The sequence below is a fragment of the Pristis pectinata genome, chromosome 9 (genome assembly GCF_009764475.1).
Source record: "Pristis pectinata isolate sPriPec2 chromosome 9, sPriPec2.1.pri, whole genome shotgun sequence".
Classification (NCBI taxonomy): domain Eukaryota; kingdom Metazoa; phylum Chordata; class Chondrichthyes; order Rhinopristiformes; family Pristidae; genus Pristis; species Pristis pectinata.
Genome location: NC_067413.1, coordinates 28,554,941 through 28,574,515, shown reverse-complemented (window position 1 = coordinate 28,574,515; position 19,575 = coordinate 28,554,941). Strand labels below are relative to the sequence as shown.

At 41.1% G+C, this 19,575-nt stretch overlaps 1 protein-coding gene across 8 annotated transcripts in view; it reads right to left on the bottom strand.

Annotated features, from left to right (window-relative positions):
- The window catches only part of LOC127574054 (microtubule-associated protein 4-like), a 218,124-nt gene that overhangs the window by 34,809 nt on the left and 163,740 nt on the right, over positions 1 to 19,575 (bottom strand). For 7 of the 8 annotated variants that reach the window (XM_052022658.1, XM_052022657.1, XM_052022661.1 and 4 more), the window contains 2 exons: positions 4,833 to 4,927; positions 3,508 to 3,708 (listed from right to left, as the gene is read on the bottom strand). In XM_052022658.1, coding sequence (XP_051878618.1) covers positions 3,508 to 3,708; positions 4,833 to 4,927 — 296 coding nt within the window. The remainder of the gene's footprint in view (positions 1 to 3,507; positions 3,709 to 4,832; positions 4,928 to 19,575) is intronic. The other variant, XM_052022663.1, reaches the window with a different exon arrangement.

The window sequence follows — 19,575 nt, the reverse complement described above, 5'->3', positions numbered from 1 at the left end:
TAAGCCTATAATTCGATTGTTGTTTATTTCTCCTGTACAAAGGAGAATCATTCCAACCCTCACTATTCTCCTAACTCTCCATGTTCCATTGTGTCAGTCTTTAACCGTGGGTCTTTAACACTGGCTCATTCTTCTCCAACTTTAACCTCAGGTCTTGGCAATACAACCTCAGTCTAAGAAAGCCCCGTCCTCCACAACAAGAAAGATTTATTAGTCACATATGTCTACATTCTAGTATATTCTTCCTAAATATTTCCCCTCCATTAAACCTCGCAAAACCAATTTCTTCTATTTTCCTTTACCTACGTACTTCAAGCATATTGTTTTATCCCTTTTCCTCAAACTGCCCTAATGCCCAGATATCACCCCCCTAAAGACTTGATCATACACAAGAAGCTGAGCAGCCAGACAACATTCATAGCTTTTTATGTCATGGGCCATTTAAGATCACAGAAAAGTTACAGCATGGAAGGAAGCCATATGGTCCATGCTGGATCTCTGCAAGAGCCAGTTCATCTTGGATACCATGTACCTTAAACTCTGGGCCACCCCACAAAGTGGGACCTTGTCAAATGCCTTACCGAAGTCCATATAGACAACATCTACCACTCTGCCTTCATTAATCTTCTTACTTACCTCCTCAAAAGTAATTAATCAATTTAGTCAGGCAGGACTTCCCCAAAAGAAAACCATGCTGACTATCCCTGATCAGCCCCGGCCTTTTCAAATGTGCATAAATCCTACCCCTTGGGATCTTCTTCACTAACTTCCTTAACAATGACACAAGTCTCACCAGCCTGTAGTTACCTGGCTCATCCTTGCTGCCCTTCTTAAATAAAGGAACACCAGCTATTCTCCAGTCTTCTGGCACTTCACCTGTGGCTGACAAAGATGCAAAAATCTCAGTCAGCGCCCCAACTATCTCCTCCCTTACTCCAGCCCTGGGGTTTTATTAACTGTTGTATGTCCCATAACATCCAACACCTCCTCCTTATTCTTAATATTGATCTGCTCCAGATTATCCATGTACCCCTGCCTGAACTCCCATCTTCCACTTACTTCTCCATGTTGCCTGGCTCCACACATAGATCACCCATTTCGTCTGTAAGGGGTTTACTCCTGGTCCAGCTACCATCTTGCTCCTCATATACTTATAGAATGTCTTAGGATTCTCCTTATTCTTACCTGTAAAGGATACCTGCCCTCTTTTGCCCTCCTAATTTCTTTAAGTTCTCTTCAAACACCTTATTCCTGAAGAGGCTCCTTCAATCCCAGTCGCCTATACCTGCCATATTTCTTTTTTTTTTACACAGAGAGAGAGGTGGATATCTGAAACTCGCTACCAAAGGAGGTGGTGGGATCAGATACAATCACCATGTTTAAGGGGTATTCAGACAGGTACTTAAAGGCATAGAAGGATACGGACCTAGTGCACACAAATGGGATTAGGGTAAATAGGCAAAGTGGTTGGCAAGGATATGGTGGGCCAAAGGGCTTGTTTTGGTGCAGTACAACTCTCTGACTTGGAGAAATTCATTCCCTTGCCCATCCTCCACAACCCTGCATTTCGTTTCCTCTTAACCACTTATACTATTCCCTTTTCAATGTCACAACTGAACCTGTCTCCACTAACCCCATAACCACCCACTTCCCCACCAACCCCACCCAAAATGTTTTCCCTTGTGTCACTTTAGGTTCTTTTCCCAATTACCTTCATTCAGCGGCTGCTGATTTTTTACTTTTCTGCTAATGGGAACATACAATGATACTGACAGACCTGCTGAGTGTTTTCAGCATTTTCTGTATTTCAGATCTCTTGCATCTGCACTTTCTTGATTTTCACTTACCCTTAGACATCTACTATTGCACAATCAGAATGGGCATTAAGGCAAACAAAATAACAAAAGCAAAATGCATAAAAAAGCTGCTACTGAGATAAAGCAAATGTTTTTATTCTTCTCAGGGAGTTCCTCAGGATCAAGGATAATTTGCTTCCAGTCCACTGCGCTGTGGATTCTAAGGTAACTGATGAGGTCAATGTAGGAGCCACAGAGAGGGCAGGTGGTGTCCAACAGGGTGGACTAAAAGGTAGTTTGCAAGGTGATGCGTTCCTTCTGCTTTTCATTCTGTGTGCTTCTGATGCATAGCCTCAGCGCCATCCTGAATGCTCCATTTCCACTTTAACAAGTCATGGGTCAAAGATTCCCAAAAGTAAGTGGGAATATTGCATTTTTTCTCCTCAAGGCGATTTAGGGAACAACCTTGAGTCATTTACTTTTTCCTGTGACAGAGCTTGGAACAGACCACTTCGTAAGCTGGTGTCAGAAATTCAAACAACATGACCTACCCGATTGGAAGCTCCACCATTCCTCAAGGGAAAAGAAACAGTTCTACAGGCACATCAAGGCTGTGACTCAGGACAAAACTTGTTCTGTAAAGAGCAGCTGGCCCAATAATGCACTGACAATCATGACGTGCACAAGTTCTTCAGTGAAAGCCATCTGTGACCTAAACACTCAAGGTTCCATCCCATTGAGAGCCAAGGCTGGAAGTGAACTCCTCAAAAACAGGCAGTTAGGGTTGTTTGAGCACTCTCTGAACATGAGCAATCTTGACCTGAGTGACGTCAACTCCACAGCATAGCACGGTAACTTACGCAGTCCACTCTTGCCATCACTCCTAACTGACAAGAAGTCAAATGCTAAAAATTAACAAGCTTTGGGAGCCAACAGCGTCCCTGCTGAAATTTCAAACCTCTGTGGTGAGACCTTCAATCACAAATTTCCAACCTTGCCATTCACATCTGGAAAAGAGGAAAATATTCCAGGATCTCAGAGAAGCTGTAATTGTGACCATCTTCCAGAAAGGAAACAAATCAAACCATGGTTATTGCAGTGGGATCTCCCAGCTGTCTGCTACCAGGAAAGTCATTACCAGATCCTCGCCAGCCATCTTCTGCCAGTGCCTGAAGAGCTGTGCAGATTTTGTTGATTTAGGGGCACAGTGGACATTACTTTCACCACTCAAGAACTCCAAGAGAAATGGAGGAAGCAGCATCAACTTCTCTACACAACCTTTTCCTGCCTTTTGACTTCATCAATCAGGAGGGACTAAGGAACACACTCCTCAAAATCAGCAACCAATGAAATTCATCTCCATCTTATGCTTACTTCATAACAGCAGATAGGCCACAATCTTAACTGAAGGGACCACAACAAAGACAATCTCAGTGCAGTCTGGTATTAAACAAGACTGCAATATGACCAAAAAGCCAAATCAAATTCCATTGAATCAAGGGGATTCAACACACAATGAGTGGGAGACAAAAGTTTAGCCTTTTGCCCCCTGTTTCCATCACAGAAGCAGAGTTGAATTGTAATCCATATTACTATTCCTACTGAAGTCAGTTTGACTTAACCAACCTAAGCCAATGAAGGCAAGGGGGAATAATTAATTAAATTTAGGAAAATGAAAACAAAGCAATGACACCCACCTCCCCACCCTTACCTTTGGTTTCACATCTTTGTTGGTCGCAGAAGAAGACCGCGCCAGACTAGAAGGAAGTCGCTTGGAAGTGGTAGCTGCCGTCATAGTGGATGTATTGAGTTTTTTATTGGGGCTCGGAGCAGCTGCCGCAGGTCGCTTAAGGGAAGCTGAAGGCTGTGGTTTAGTTTTGGTTGGTGAGATCTTTGTAGTCAGTGTGCCCGGCTTTTAGATACAGCAAAAGGGAATAACACAAAAGTCGACAATGCCAAAGGAAACATGGAATTAAAAGAAGCAAACAAAAGACAAAGTAAAAATGGCCAATGGTAATTTTACACCAAGTAAATAAACTCTGTGGATCCGAGACAAATTTTAATTGTACAAAGCTAAATGTCATAATGTTCTAGGTTCCCTACAACACCCCTCGCCCCTGCTAAATAGATGCCAGGTCAGGAGGGGACAAGGTCTGAAGGGGAGGGCCAGAGACAAAAGAGTCAGGGGGAAAGAAGGAAAGTGGGAGGGGAAGGATGGAAAATGGTTCAGGAGAAAATAAGCAAAGAGAAAGGGAGGGAAGAGAGGGAGAAAGGGAAGAGATATTTACTATGCTTCTAATGCTTGGAAAGTCCAGGAGGTGGCACAAGTGAAGCACAGCCTTCAGTTCAGATTAATCATACTGCACTGCTCCAAAATTAAATAGGACAATTTCCAGACATAAAGAGGGCCAGATTTGGACACAAGCCATGGACGTCGAAGTTCAAGGGAATTAAGAGCAGACAATTTAAAATAAACCTCAAAGAAGCATTTTACCATATTAAGGGGAGTATAGGGAAGAGAGAGCAAGGGAAGGGTGCTGCTGGGGAGAGGCAAGGGAAAGGGGGGAATAGGAGAGATGCAAAGCGAGGGGATGTGTTTGTTCTGGGGAGGAAAGGGGAGGAAATTAGTAGGTAGGGAGGGAGTTCATCACCCATTACCTTGTTTATAAGCCCATGGGTGAGGCTCAAGTTAAGCATTGGATCTTTCACACCAACTTAATTATTCTTCTAGAAGTAGTGACAATATCCAGGCATATACAATTGGGCCAAATTTGGATACATTCTGTGGGGCTTTCAGTTTCAAAATATACAGAAGATAGCAGTAGACAGCAAGGAGCCAGTTTATAAAAACCTTGAAAGATGCATTTTACTATTTGTCTGACAATGTTAAAATACACAGACCAAAACCCATTTGCCTCAAAAGCACAGACTTTAGGGTTGCACTGATGACTAAAAAATGTTAACAGAAATATGGCTGTATTAAATAAATCATACAAAGCATAGGAAGATTGTTTTACAACCGCAATGTGTACCTACCTTTCCTTTTGCATCAGGGGTTTGTGGGTGCTCTTTGGAGACTGCAGCAGTCTCTTTTTTGTTCATGTCCTCTGTCGTTGCTTCCTCTGGTTTGGCTGCAGATATTTAAAAAAAATGTACAATGCATTCAGTGAAATTCCAAGGATAAATGGTTTACCCTTTGCTGCAAATCCATAGGTGAGAAGATTTAGAGACTAGTTTAAACAAAGATGTAGCGTGTCTACTGCGTATCTCCGCAGTGACAAAGAAAATATGTTTATTTGGTATCACCTCTGAAACTGGTAACCTGCAATATCTAGAAAGGCAGAGAACAGACGAATGGTGTCATCTCCTTCAAGCCTTCCTCCACGTTTCACGTACAGGTTCTCCCCAGGTTATGAATGCCCAACTTATGGGCGGCCCGTACATATGAACGAGCGTTTGGGAGATTGGAGGGATGGATTTGCCAGCTGCTGCAGGGTTGCAGGCTTCTTCTGCCGGGTTGGAATAGGGCATTTCCGCATTCCTTCTCTCCGCACTTCCCCCATCCCCAAGCTGCAACAATCAGGGGCTGGGTTGACCCAAGCAGAGCTAGGAGTGCTGATTAGTCAGTGAGGCCAGCTGGCATCCACTCTTCCTATGCCTGCTCTCTCTCCCATCCCAGCTGTTTCCATGATCCTCTCCCACACACCATTTTTGTTCATTTACAAATGTTATACAAACAGTCCCCAGGTTACGAACTGTTCTCAGGAAAGGAACCATGTCGTAATCTGCGGATTGCCTGTATAACATTTGAAACAGAAGCAGAAACCCACACAGCCCTTCTAAACTGCTCCACCATTCAATTAAATGATGGCTGATCCTCCACTCCAGTCCACATTTTTATCCAATCCCCTTTTTGAGTTTCCGAAGTGTCTACTGATCCCAGCTTTAAATGCACTCAAATGATGGAACATCCATATCCCTCAAAATGGAGAATTACTAGTATTAAAACATTGAGTAAAAAAATCTCATTTCAGACCTAAAGAGCTGAACTCTTGACCATTCAGCCAGAAGAAACAGGTGCTTAAAATCCATACTGTCAATCCTTTGTTGAACTGCACAATTTTGATGAGATCATTCTTCTAAACTTAAGTCAAGGCACACATCCCTCATCTTTGAAATCAATCTACTGAGTCCACACTGCACCACTTCCAAGGTGAGTATTTGAGAAACAGCCTCTTCTTTGCCACAATGATTCTATGACTATACATACTTCCATTGGTAGGCTAGAATTGAACAATATTTCAGGAGTTTGCAGTCCAGTGAGGTGTAGTCTTTCACAGACTCTGCACAGTTACAGCAAGATTTCCCCACTATTGTACTGCAATCCCTTAAAATTAAAAGACCTTTCTAATTGATAGCTTATAACTGCATTTTGACTTTCTGCATTTCACATGATATTCTTACATTCCTCTAAACCAATATTTACCTTTTTCTCACAATTTAAAAATATCTGTTTTGCTGTTCTTCGCCAGAACTAAAATAAATAATCACACATTTTTGCATAAATTGAACATCCTGCCACTTTGGAACCTTAACCAATCCATATCTTTTGCAGATCCTTTGCATCCCCCTTGCATCTCACCTTCCCCCTATGTATTGTACCATCAACATAACTGGACACATTACAATCTGAACTTTCATTTGATATTAATATAGGCCAAGGACCTAGCACAGATCATTGCTATACTTTTACTGCAGGAATGCCACAATTTGAACATGATGCAACTGACATTACCACCTAAGACAGGAGGTTACAATGCAATCATTCCTATGCATTGTTCATACACTGGAGTATGATCATCCCATACATGGGATGCATTAATGCAACCATCCAGGCACTAGTAATGCATTATTTCCACCAGCAGAGCAAACACCAGCAGTGATACAATGTCTTTTTCTCAGCTGTAATTCCACAGCGAAGGGTTCAAATTCCAAGAAACAAATTGAAGTTTTTAATAATTCTTAGATTGGGCACACTGGGAAGGCTGGAATTTATTGGGCACGCACAGTTGACTTGAGAGGCGTTTGATAAAACTCAGTAACTTGCCACACAAAGCAAGGTGTGGGACTAGAATCACAAATTACATTAGTGAACCAGTGGGAACCTCTATGAACTATGAAAAATTACCGGAAAAAGCCAATGAAAAGGGACTATATATAGATCCAAAGCACATCTAAATATCCTTTTAAGAATACGATAAGGTCCTAGGGAGTACTGAGGAATGGAGGGATCTTGGCATACAAGTCAAAGATCCTTGAAGCTGACAGTGCAGGTAGATAATGTGGTTTAGAAGGCACGTGGGATACTGGCTTTCATTAGTCGGGGCACTGAATACAGGAGCAGGGAGGTTATGCTCCAATTTATAAAACATTGGTTAGACCTCATCTAGAGTATGGTGTGCAGTTCTGGTCACCAAACTATAGGAAAGATTTGATAGCATTGGAGAGGATGTAGAGGAGATTCACCAGGATGTTGCATGGGACGGACCATTTCAGTTACAAGGAAAGAGTGGAGAGACTAGGTCTGTTTTCCCTGGAGATGAGGAGGTTAAGAGGGGACATAATTGAGATATATAAAATTATGAGGGGTATAGATAGGGTAGACTGCAGGAAACTTTTCCCCTTATCAGAGTTGAGTAAAACTAGAGGACATAGATTTAAGGTAAAGTGCAAGAGAATTAGAGGGAATCTGAGGGGAAATTTTTTCACCAACAGTGGTGAGTACCTGGAATGTACTGCCGGAAAAAGTGGAAGCAGAGTCACTCGCAGTATTTAAGAAATGTCTAGACGAGCACTTAAATCCCCTAGGCATAGAAGATGACAAGCCAAGTGCTGGAAGATGGGATTAGTACAGATGGATGCCCATTGGTCGGCCTATTTCTATACTGTATGACTCTATGACTCACTTCTATGAAATGAGATGCACGGGGTTACTATGGCAGGGATGGAGAGAACCAAAATGATATTTTTCTGGTTCCTGGAATTCTTTTATGTTATGGTTACCATGTTGCTTATCTGTTTTGACAACCCATTTTTATTAAAATAATTGCTCAACTTGCAATCCAAAAATGTCAAAACCATGTCTTGTAAAGTTCTGGGGATTCATTTTGGTCTGGAAATTTGAGGATCAGATTCCTGTGCAGTTGACTGTGACTATATCAAGCAAGAGAAATACTGCATCAAAAATTTTGTGATCTTATTACTTTACCATTTAATTGGTTATTTCTATTGCACTGCAAAACATTTTCTGTGTTAATGGAACTGGTTTCCTTTCAGTAGCCAAAAATGTCTTTCAGAAGCAGCCTAATTTTAGCTGGGACTACACTAACAAGTCCAAAGAGGGAAAGGTTCTCTAGGAATGGGTCAATGCTTGTACAGATTCTTCAGGTGAACATTCAAACCTGAAAGAAGAGGAATGGTGTGTGTGGAAGGTGGTTGGGGTCCTATAATAGTGCATAATCAAAAGCTTCAATCTTTATGGGGATTATAGGGGTAAGAGGGAATGAGAAATTTCCTTAAGAACTTCAATCTACATGCACAAGGAATGAGATCCCTTGGAAAAGATCAATATTTGCAAAGGAGAGGAACTCTGCAACAATTTTAGTACTTGTAGGAGGGGTGGGGGGGGGGCAAAATATCAGATGGGTTTTACAGGATAGCATCAATATTTGAGAAAGGAGGGGACCTCTGGGATTGCACCAATATTCTCAGAGAAGGAGCATTGAGCATGGTATGTATTCATCTTGGGCTTTCTACAAAGCTTGATAAACTTTTGAATTATCAAACAGGTTCAACTATTTAATGCACATGAAATGGCATCGATTTCTCTACTGGGTTCCTGTGAAGTATTCATTTGAAAATACAGTAATGCCTTTTTATACACTCAAAGATATCACAATCCACTGCAAAAACCCACACTCTTAATGGGTTAAATCCTTCACTACAGCCTATCTGTAGCATTGTTCACTTTGAGCAGCACGCAGAACTGACTGATTAGCACTTGTCTTTTCATTGACTAAAGGATTATTCCACATGGTTAAAAGTGAGAGCTCACACACCAATTATCAGTGCAGCAAAAATTAACAGGGAAGTTTTAGCTTTAAAATAGAGCTAGACCAACAAACAATACCCATTCATATATTATATAAAAATGGGTTAGTAACTTGTATATTCTATAGTTAAGCTCTTTGGACTAGTATAGAACTGACTTAAGGAATAAGTTTTGACACATTTTCTCTAAAAGTGATTCATCCTTGACAGCAACTCTCAATAGTCTATTTGAGATAATTTGTTTTTCCATTTCTTCTCTTAGACCCCTGTTGATCACATCAGAACCTCGCGCTAGTGCCTGTTCTTCACAGGACAAAATAAAAGACAGATTATTTGACCAAGTGAGGAAGGACATCAAGCTCAAAGCCATCTACATTTAACCACTTGCCTTAAGCAAAGAACACAAATAGAGATCAAGGACAGAAAATCACATGGTTTTTCCCTCTCTCTAGCCATGATTTACCGAGACATTTCAAGCACACACAGTGGCTGATATCGGTTAGCTCAAAATAGAGAGACCAGTCAGTGGCTCTCTTAATTTATATGATTTTTTATGTTCCACTCAGTTTGCTGCTGCAAACAAATAAGTGAAGAAGCTCATGTCACGTCATTTCAATTATGGGTCCACACAATCTGATGCCACCTGAGCTGTGGCATTAGCTCGTGCACTAAGGTCAAAACACTTCAACAGTCAGCACCAATATACTCAGAATGGAGTGGAACTGCGACTCAAAGAAATAATAAAACAGCTCATTCATCTCACAAGGCTAATAACAGCAATTCTTGAGCTGGAAACATAACAGTAATTTACTATGCAAAGTTATGAGTGCAAACTGAATGCACAGGTCATCCTTTAGAACCAACACACAGATTTACATTTCTATGACTCGTCACTTTAACATTTTGGTACGTGGTTGTAGAGATTGCACAGTATCTTTTCATGCAACATATTTTTCAACATATCAGTCAGGAGACTGTGCAATGCACATGATATCAGAGAAGAGTCTAAATCTTTTCAGAGGCACAGCTGCATATACAGCTTCCATCAGGAGCCATGGCTACTCTTCCTTTCCTTTGTCCCAATTATACCTCAACTGAGAAAACGTAACTCAAACACAAAATATTTAAAGTAATTTTCTGTAAGAATTTAGACTCCTTATTCTGCTACATAATCTTTTATAGCTTATGATCCCATTTCTCCTCACCTTGAATGTAGTCCAGCTTGTGGTAGGTGGCCATAATAGAATTGGGGGTTGGCTCCTTGTCCTTAGATCCTGTGGTCTCACTTAACTCTGCATTCTTCCCTTTTTCTGCCTTTAAGCTTTCAGCAAGGCCATGGGGAGCACTGGATACCAGGGGCTGCTGTTGTTCTGAAAAACTGGCATCAATTTTCATGCACCCGGTTTCTTGCTGAATACTTGTCTGTGCCAGTTCCTGTGGCGTTTGTGCTGCCTGTTCAGGCTTGTAATGTGTCATTTCAATTTTCTGAGATGTTTCACTGGCATTGCAGATGGTTCCAGTAAAGGCAGAATTAATCAACATGGGGTCATGTGGATTTTCTTGCAGCTGGTAAAGAGGAAATGTCTTGGCATTATTGACTTCAATTGTTTCTCCCCCCAGTGAAAGAACTTGATCTGAGCCCACTGAGGTTTTCTTCTGAAGGTTAGTGCAGAGACTGGTCTGCTCTTTTTTGCTGTGAAGCATTTCTTCTGGGATCTTACTGCTGCTGAACTCGGGGATTTTTTCTAGCTTCCCATGATAAAATGGAGCAGTAACACCATCTTTTGTGCCTGGAGTAATATCAAGTTCCTTATTTCTCTCTTTCCCATGTCCTTCATCAGCAAGCTGGTCAAACTGTAATTCTGCTGCAGTTTGATCATTGCCAAAGCTGTAAGCTGGGATTTGCTCCTCTGCCACAGTCATTGATCGTTTTATCTGTGATATTGGACACTTCCTGCTACTGGTAGCTGCAAGCTGGGTGCTGGGGGAATTTTCCGAGTGGTCCACTGAATTGCCTGGAGATTCGGTTAGCAAGGGTTCTGGATATTTCTCAGTGATGCCAAAACTTGAGGGAACAGACAAGTGTGAGCATTCTGACATTGCCCGCCGCATCATCTTCCTCTGTTGGGTAGCCCTGTTAGCTGTACCATCATTTACTAAATCAATCCTCACACCTTCATTAAGTTCAAGAGACTCATTCAAAGGATTGATATCAGATAGATCTTGCTCATAATCCACCATAGTTGGGGTTTCAGACTTTTGTATTGTTAATGTATATGCGGGAACGTTTTTGGATTGGATGTCCATTTCATTCAAAGTGGACTTCTCACCGCCCTTAAAATCTGCCATTTGCTTGCAGCTTAAGTCCATATTGTCTGGCATAAAATTAGGGTTCCACACACTAAACTCATCTTTCTTTATATTCTGGGCAAGATTACCAAATACAGTGGATGGATGTGTCATTTCAGCATCCAAAGGGTAAACTGTCAGCTCTCCATTCTTGTCAGTTCTCTCTTCCGTGATGTTCTTTTCCACTTCCTTCTTACCTGTCCTCTTATCCACAGCACTCACCTGCTTGCCTACAGCAGCCTGGCTCCATTCATTTCTGACCGGATTCATTTTCTCTATGTTTTGGTCTGAGACAGCGAGATTAGCAGAGGAAGAAGCCCAGCTTCCAAAGAATTCCTTAGACTGAGCCTCACCAGCCATGTTTTTCTGTTCTATGCCTCCTGCTGTCGTTCCAAAGAAGCCCAGTTTGTCTTCATCAGTGAGAGCAACATGCTTAATCAGACCATCTTTAGCTGGAGCCGATGCTGCTGAGCTTGACTCAACTTTCAGATTGCTGCCGAGCTGCTCCTCTGCCCTGTGCCATTCCCATTCAGACTGGCTCCAGTTCTTTTGAGGCTGCGTGCACGGATGTTTCTCAGAGAAACTATCAGCAGGCTTAGGTTTGCAGAGATCGCTGTAGTCGGTGCAAGGAGCAGGCGGCTGGTTACTGACAGACATCTCAGCAGGCTTCTTTTCTTTCTCTTTACACAGCACAAGCAATGCAGTCTGTACGTTTGCCTGACTGGTTATGTCTGAGAAGCTGTGACATCACAGCACACCCCCAGTATTCCTACAACAACTATTTTTTTTGCCTTTAATACAATGTATCCCTCCGCCAAATAAATCCAGCTGCTGCATTTCACTGTATCATTCTTTCTCCACATCCTCCCCCAATCAGTGTCTCTGCTTTCAACCTCTGGAAGCCCTATTATCATAAAAAGCTTCCAGAAAAGCACACGATAGCAAGGTACAGATTTACATATTTAAATTGCTATTGTGTAAAACAAATTAGATACGGAGAGGCCTCACTAATTTCATGCTCTTCACCTCAACATCAGCCTCATTTGTTTTCAAGATGGCCAATAATGTGACACAGCCAGCTGGCCTCCAATTAACCCTCTGAGTGCTGAGCCTCAATATACCATCATTTTTTTTTAATCTATTGAACATAATCTAACACGAGGTATTCTGTGGCAGCACCACATTAAATAACAGCAACATTCTCAGATAGAACACTTCTTAATACGTCTTTCTCAAATCATGCATTATTTAGTCTTTTCTCATTGCAAAATATTCTCCCCTCCCCCATCTCCTTTACGTGAGGATTTCTTTGTACGGTGCCTGGAAACAAGGCCTGTTATGGACACATACTTTAAGAGAAACTACAGAATTATACTTAGAAAGTCAGCAAGTGCTTGGTAAGTACAGCTTCTCTTTGATGTAGATTTACTCTGCCATTGTGCTAAAGCCATGTAATCTCAGTGCAGGCTGGTATCAAGCAAGGCTGCATCATCACCTCAACAATTTCCTTAGTCTTTCTCACTGTTATGCTCCACCTCAGTTCCAACAAGCTTCCCTCTTGGAGTAGAGCTAATTTTCAGAACAAATTGGAAGCTGTTCAACTTATGTCATTTCCTCATTGTAGAACTAATCATAGAGCTGTAGTACAAAGGTGATGCTTGTGTTTGCCCACATTCACAGGTTGAACTCCAAGTCATTGTCGACCCATTCAGTGAAGCATGCAATAGAATGAGTCTTACACTTAACATCCACGAAAACCAAAAGTCCTCTACCAACCTGCTCCTGTTCTACACCATTGCTTCCTGATAACAAACATTCACAATGAGACCCTGTAAAACATGGGCCATATTCCATATCTTGAGAGCCATCTTTCAACAAAGGTAGAAAAAGATGATGAAATTCACCATAACCTTCAGTGCATCAGCTCAACCCTCAGCCACGTGAGAAAAAGAATGTTTGAAAATCAAGACCTCAAACCCAACCCAAGGCTTGCGATCTACCAAGCAGTAGCAATCTATGCCATTCTGGGACATGGACCTCCTATAGAAGGTACCTCAAAACACTGCAGAAATTCCAATAATGCTCTGCAAAGTCCACCAAACCCACTGGCAGGATAAAGTGAAGCAATAAAGACCTGTTCTAGATCAACATCCTGAACAATGCGGCCCTGATAACACCAGTCAGTTCCAATGGGTAGACTGCATCATTTTTTGTGTCCAACATGCAACCAGATTCCCAAAACATACACCGTATTCCAGGCTCTGCCATGGCAAGAAATTACTAGCAGGGCAGAGAAATCAACTCAATGATGTTCTCGAAATTTCCTTGAAAAGGTGTAACATTCCAACTCATGGGAATCCCAGCCCATCTGAAAACAAAAACAGAAAATGCTGGAAATACTCAGTAGGTCAGGCCGCATCTGTGGGAGAAGAAACAGTCAGCGTTTCAGGTCAGAGAACCCTGATATGTTGACTGTTTCTCTTCCCATAGATGCAGCTTTACCTAATTTTCCCAGCATTTCTGTTTGTGTTTTAGATTTCCTGCATCTGCAGTTTTTTGATTTTCAATCTGAAGTCCATGACTCCTCAAAATGGAGGAGGAGCATTTCAGATGGCACCAAATGCCACTGTTATCTCCATCAAAATGGGACAAAACATCAATATCAACAGAAATGCTGCCACAAGAAAAATCAGTGCTGGAACTCTCATTGACACTGTGAATGAGGCTCTTCTTAGGCAGCACCTCACAGACAACTGTTGAGTTCAAACCAAAGGAGATGCAGAGTGTCCACTGCTTATGGACTGGTTTGGTCTACCATAATTGTCACCTGTAAACAGACTCTTGGCTTCTCTACCAAGAAAAAGCAGGATAACTATATAAACTGGAAACAACTAAGGGGATCTTAAAGAGGTACTTAATATGAAAGATGGAATATGGGAACAATAATAAACTATTTACTTCCTCAAGCATATTCCATCATTCAAGTACTCTCTTTCCCCTTTAGTCTTTAATGATCTTGAAGGTATATTAGTCTCAAATTTAAAACTATTTATAGATCTTGTATCAAGTGATATTTATACAAGAAAACGAACTTCTACCACTTGGTGTGCACAGCAATGCTTCCTAATTTCACTTCTGAAAGGCTCGATTCTAATTTAGTCTGGATTCTGTAGCTCTAGACTCACCAACCAGAGAATACCTACCCCATTAATTTCCCTTAATATCTTAAAAACATTGATCAAGCCACCCTCAAATATCCCCTCCAACAAATACAGACAGTTAACATTCCTCATAATTTAACCCTTGGAGTCTAGATATTATTCTGGTAAATCTAATTGCACTTACTCCCAAGGCTAATGAACAAAATCTAGATATGGTATCAGAACTTTTCACAGTATTCCAGGTGTGGTCCAATTAGACCTTTTGATAGTTATGGGATAACCTTCATCTCTTCTATTCCAATCACCCAAATATAAGAGCCAGTATTCTATAAGTTTTTTTGATAATTTTCTGTGATTGCCCATATTTTCACGATCTTGTACATGTACTTCACGCTTTCTTGCACTTCAGCTTTTATCCTCTCATCATTTAGAAAGCAGTATTCTTTTTAGATCCAATTTTGATAATATCTTATTTGTCCATTGCAAGTTGAATCTGCCACAACTTTGTCATTCATTGAATTTCTGATATTTAACATTTTCATCTACACTGCTTACAATGCCTATTTTTGTGACATTGGTAAACTCAGATATTTTTCTTTCTATCCCAGCAACTAAGTGTCTTATAAATACAATGAGTAATTGCAGTCCCCACACATCCTTGAGGGATACTACCAGTCACATCCTGACAATTTGATAAATCTGCCCATTATCCATGCTCTGTCATCTTCCCCTCAGCTAACTTAACTAAGTTGGTAATTTTTCTTCAATCCCATAAGCTTCAACATTAGCTTCTATTCCATGAGCTTCAACATTCTAAAAAGAAGAATTTTATCATTGCCTTCATGCAGTCCATGTAAAATGCATCCAGCAATTCCCTTTCAACCACCCCTTCAGAAAATTCACTCAGGTTCATCAGGCATGTCTATTCTTTATGGTCAACTTCATTTGCAGTCACTTCATCATCAAATTATAAACTCTTAATATTTTCCCACCACTGTTAAGCTAAACTGTCCATAATTCCTTGGTTTCCCTTGCCCCCTTTTTTAAATGGTCGAGTAATATGCACAATTTTCCAATATAAAGAGAGAGTTCTATCACAAAGCAAATTTGGAAGATTATGATTATGTTCCTATGTAATTCCTCTAGAAAACTGGGACTTTAATACTATTTTGTTTATGTTAACTTCATCAAGTCCCTCCCTATTCCTGATTCCCCAATTATTAAACACCTGCCGTTTTCATTAACAATATCAATAACAGGTTGTATAATGTCCCACTATCTTTTTCCCTAGTACAATGTAAACATTTTAAGATGATTTTGATATCCTTTGCAAAAGCTCTTTTCATACCATCTCTTGAATCTATTATTACCTATTTAATCATTTTGTTTTAAAATTGTTCTTTATATTTCCTGCAATTGCTAGATCTGTGTAAATTTCTGGATTGTTGGTGGCTTTTTCTTTTAGTTTTAAAATATTCTCTTATCTCTGCAGTTTTTTTTTGTTTTGACACTTTGGAATATAAAAAGATTCAGATTAAATTAAATCATTTTTGGATACCTCCCACAGATTTTTCTGTTTCGTCAATTAACAATATTACCATTAACCAATTTGTTTAATTTACTACATTTCTGAACTCTGTCCTTTGACACAAAAGTCAACCTTATTTAAATCTCTATGTATTTCTCCCTTTCAAACATTTTATGCTAAACACACATCTTTCTCGCATGAACTAATCTATCCCAATCTATATGAAAGATAAGTCTGCTTACTTTATACACTTGTTTACTGTCTGAATTTATCCTGCTGCCACCACTAGGTCTACACAATTCCCACTGAATCTAAGTTCTTAATTATTTCCAATAGCAACCATAAACTCTCCACCCTCAATTTTAACTCTTTTTGCATCTTCTCTCATCACTGTATTTTCATTCTTAATCACCAAGGCTGCTGCTACTCCTCTACTATTTTCCCTATCTTTCCTAACAACCTTATAACCTAACTAATTTATTTCCCTGTCCTGAACGTCCTGCAGCCAAGAAACTTACTTTGTTGTCAAGGATTCTGTGAACTTTTTTTATAAAAAAAATATAATTTTGGCCATATCTCTAACCTATCCTTGTGCATTAATATTTTACTCAAAAATCCAAACCCGAGAACCTGGGCCAAATCAGAACAACATAAAAGATTTTTTTCTGGTCAATTTTCTACTGCCAGGCCTCAAAACATCAGATTCATAATTTACAATGGTGACATTGCAAAACATATCCTTTGTTTTGCTAGTCCCACAGCAAAACTATGACACTCTCAATTCCTCCACATATCTTTTAGATAAGCCGTCAAGAGTCTTCGATTCAGTGCTAGGCATATAAATTGCTGTTTGCATATTTAGACATGTCAGGGCCATAAATCAAGAGGGCACAGAATTAGGGGTGGAAAAAAGAATTTGCATTAAAATAACAGCTTTGAATGAAGAGTGTCTCAAAGGACTTTACAGTCAATTACGACTTTTGTTTTATGTTTATAACTTTTCAGGAACTGGAGATAGAGACAAGGCAAGCATTTATTGTTCATCTCTAATTGCCCTAATCATCTCTAACTGCCAAAGGTGGTGGTGATGGCTTTGTGAACTGCTGTAGTCTTTCTTGTTAAGGTACTCACAGAATGCGGTTGGGTAGGGAGTTCTAGGATTCAGACCCTGTCACAACGAAAATCTGGCAAAATAATTGGGCGGGTAACTGCAGTGCTTTGTAAACGAGTGAATGACTGCAGCCACTATACTTGGTGGTGGAGGGAATGAATGTTTATGGTGGTTGATAGTCTGCCAATTAAGCAGGTTGCTTTGTCCTGGATGGTGTTGAGCTTCTAGAGAGTTGCTGGTGCTGTGCTCATTAAGCTTTTTTGGGGCCACTGGACTTGAGACTGATAAACCAGTATAATACACAGATGATTAAATGTTCTGGAATTTTCCTGTGAGGTACCAGATGCCGCATAATTGGGAGTAACACACTAATTGGTGTTGTGGCTTTTAATAGCTGGTGACCCTGGATTGTAAAATGTCAAGATAAATGTAAAAAAAATTTCCAAGTTCTCCTGATGGTATTAAAAGAAACTAATTATAAAAATAGAAGGGGTGTAAAGGCAAAAGTTATCAGTAGAGGGGGAGACACGGGATGGGTTAAAGGACAGATACGCGGGAAAAGACAACAGAACCTGAAAAGAGGGAGGGCAGAACCAGGAAAAGGAGAACATGTTAAGAGAAGCAGAGAATGAGCAGAGGGAGAGAGGCAGCAGGAAAGGTTAAGGGAGGAAAAAGGGCAGAAACTAAACAAAGTAAAATAGCCAAAGCACAAGGATAAAATGAGATGAAAAGAAATAAAAGGGACAAAATGAGAACCCTACAAATGGATATCAATAATATGAATAGAAGTGTAGAATATCCTTGTTTGTGCTATGTAGTATGACTCTTGATAATTCTCACACAAGGACATTGCAGACCCGTTGAGAGTTACTATCTACAACAATGACTATTTATTACTCTACCTCTACTTCCCATGTTTGCAACAATACAAAAGAAATCCACAGGCATTACACGGGCATAGAGTGGGGCATGCTACTGCTTGAGGAAGATACAGGACTGTGACCCAGTATGAGGAAAACAGTGTTGGGCTAGACAGCTTTCACACCTAGTCTGCATTAGCGAACATGCTAGGGACGCAGCTGCACACCACCATGGCCTACCACCCTCAATCAAACGGGTTGGTGGAACGTTTCCACCGCCACCTGAAATCAGCCCTGATGGCCCGCCTGAAAGGCCCTAACTGGGTCGATGAACTGCCTTGGGTCCTGCTCGGCATACGCACTGCCCCCAAGGAAGATCTCCACGCTTCGTCAGTTGAACTTGTGTACGGTGCGCCCCTGGTTGTCCCAGGGGATTTCATACCGGCCCTTCAGGGCCAAGAGGAACAACCCACGACAGTCCTGGAAAGACTGCGCGAGAAGCTCGGCAGCTTGGCACCGATTCCCACTTCACGGCATGGTCAAGCCCCATCCTGTGAGCCCAAGGAACTACAAGACTAAGTTCGTTTTCGTTCACAGGGGCACACCCTGGGCACCATTGCAATGACCATACAAGGGGTCGTTCCGGGTCATCAGGAATAATGGGTCCACCTTTATTTTTGATATTGGGGGCAAGGAAGAGGTCTTCACGACGGACCACCTCAAACCGGCCCATTTAGATCTACAACAACCGGTTGAGGTCCCAACACTCCGATGCAAAGGCCAACCTCCTAAGCAACGGCTAGCATAGCCCGCGAACCTTGGGGACCGTATCGCCGGTTCTGGGGGGGGGGGGGGTTGGTGGCTGTGTAGCGACTCACCTTCCGAGCAAGCGAGCTGGCGCTGAGCCGGGTTGCGCGTCGTCAAAGCGGTGAGGCCCAAGATGGCGTTGGGCCTTCATCTTCCCCGAGAGATGGGGATAACCCACACACGGGATAAGTTTGATGACGTAGCGCATACATCATTTCTGTTTTCAGTGGGTGGGAACTGTTCCTCTTAAAAGGCATGCACAAGGCGGGAAAATAAATCAGTTTTTGTTCTGCAGCCCACCGACTAGTGTTTTACTTTCACATCGCGGTAGCAGCCACTACATACCTATGTTTATCTGCTAATGCTTGCAGCAACACCAAAGAAGTCCACAGGCACAATTAGAAGATTTGCTTTTAAACCAAACCTCTTATCTGATTAAATCTACGACTTTGTGGCATTCAATCAGATCTTGTAATTAATTTTGAGACCCACAACAGGAAGAATCCATCAATCTAGCAAATTAAGTAACATGGAATCCACAGGCAACCAAAGGAATAACCATTCTAGTATATTCCTATATTTTTAAAACAATGACTCAAGTGAATGAGATTACAACATGGGTCCACATTCCATATCTATTTTGATTTACACCACTTCTTTTGAAAATTCCTTGCTTTTCTCTCTCCAATCAAATTTCCATTCCCATCCCTGTAATTAAATAGTCCTAAGCAAAGTCAGGGACATCCTATGTCACTGTGATGCATCATATCTTCACCTTTGACACTCCTTCCAATACTTCTGGTGTCCAGCTCTTGCTTGGCTCCATAAATCTATCCAACTGTAACAAAGTAAA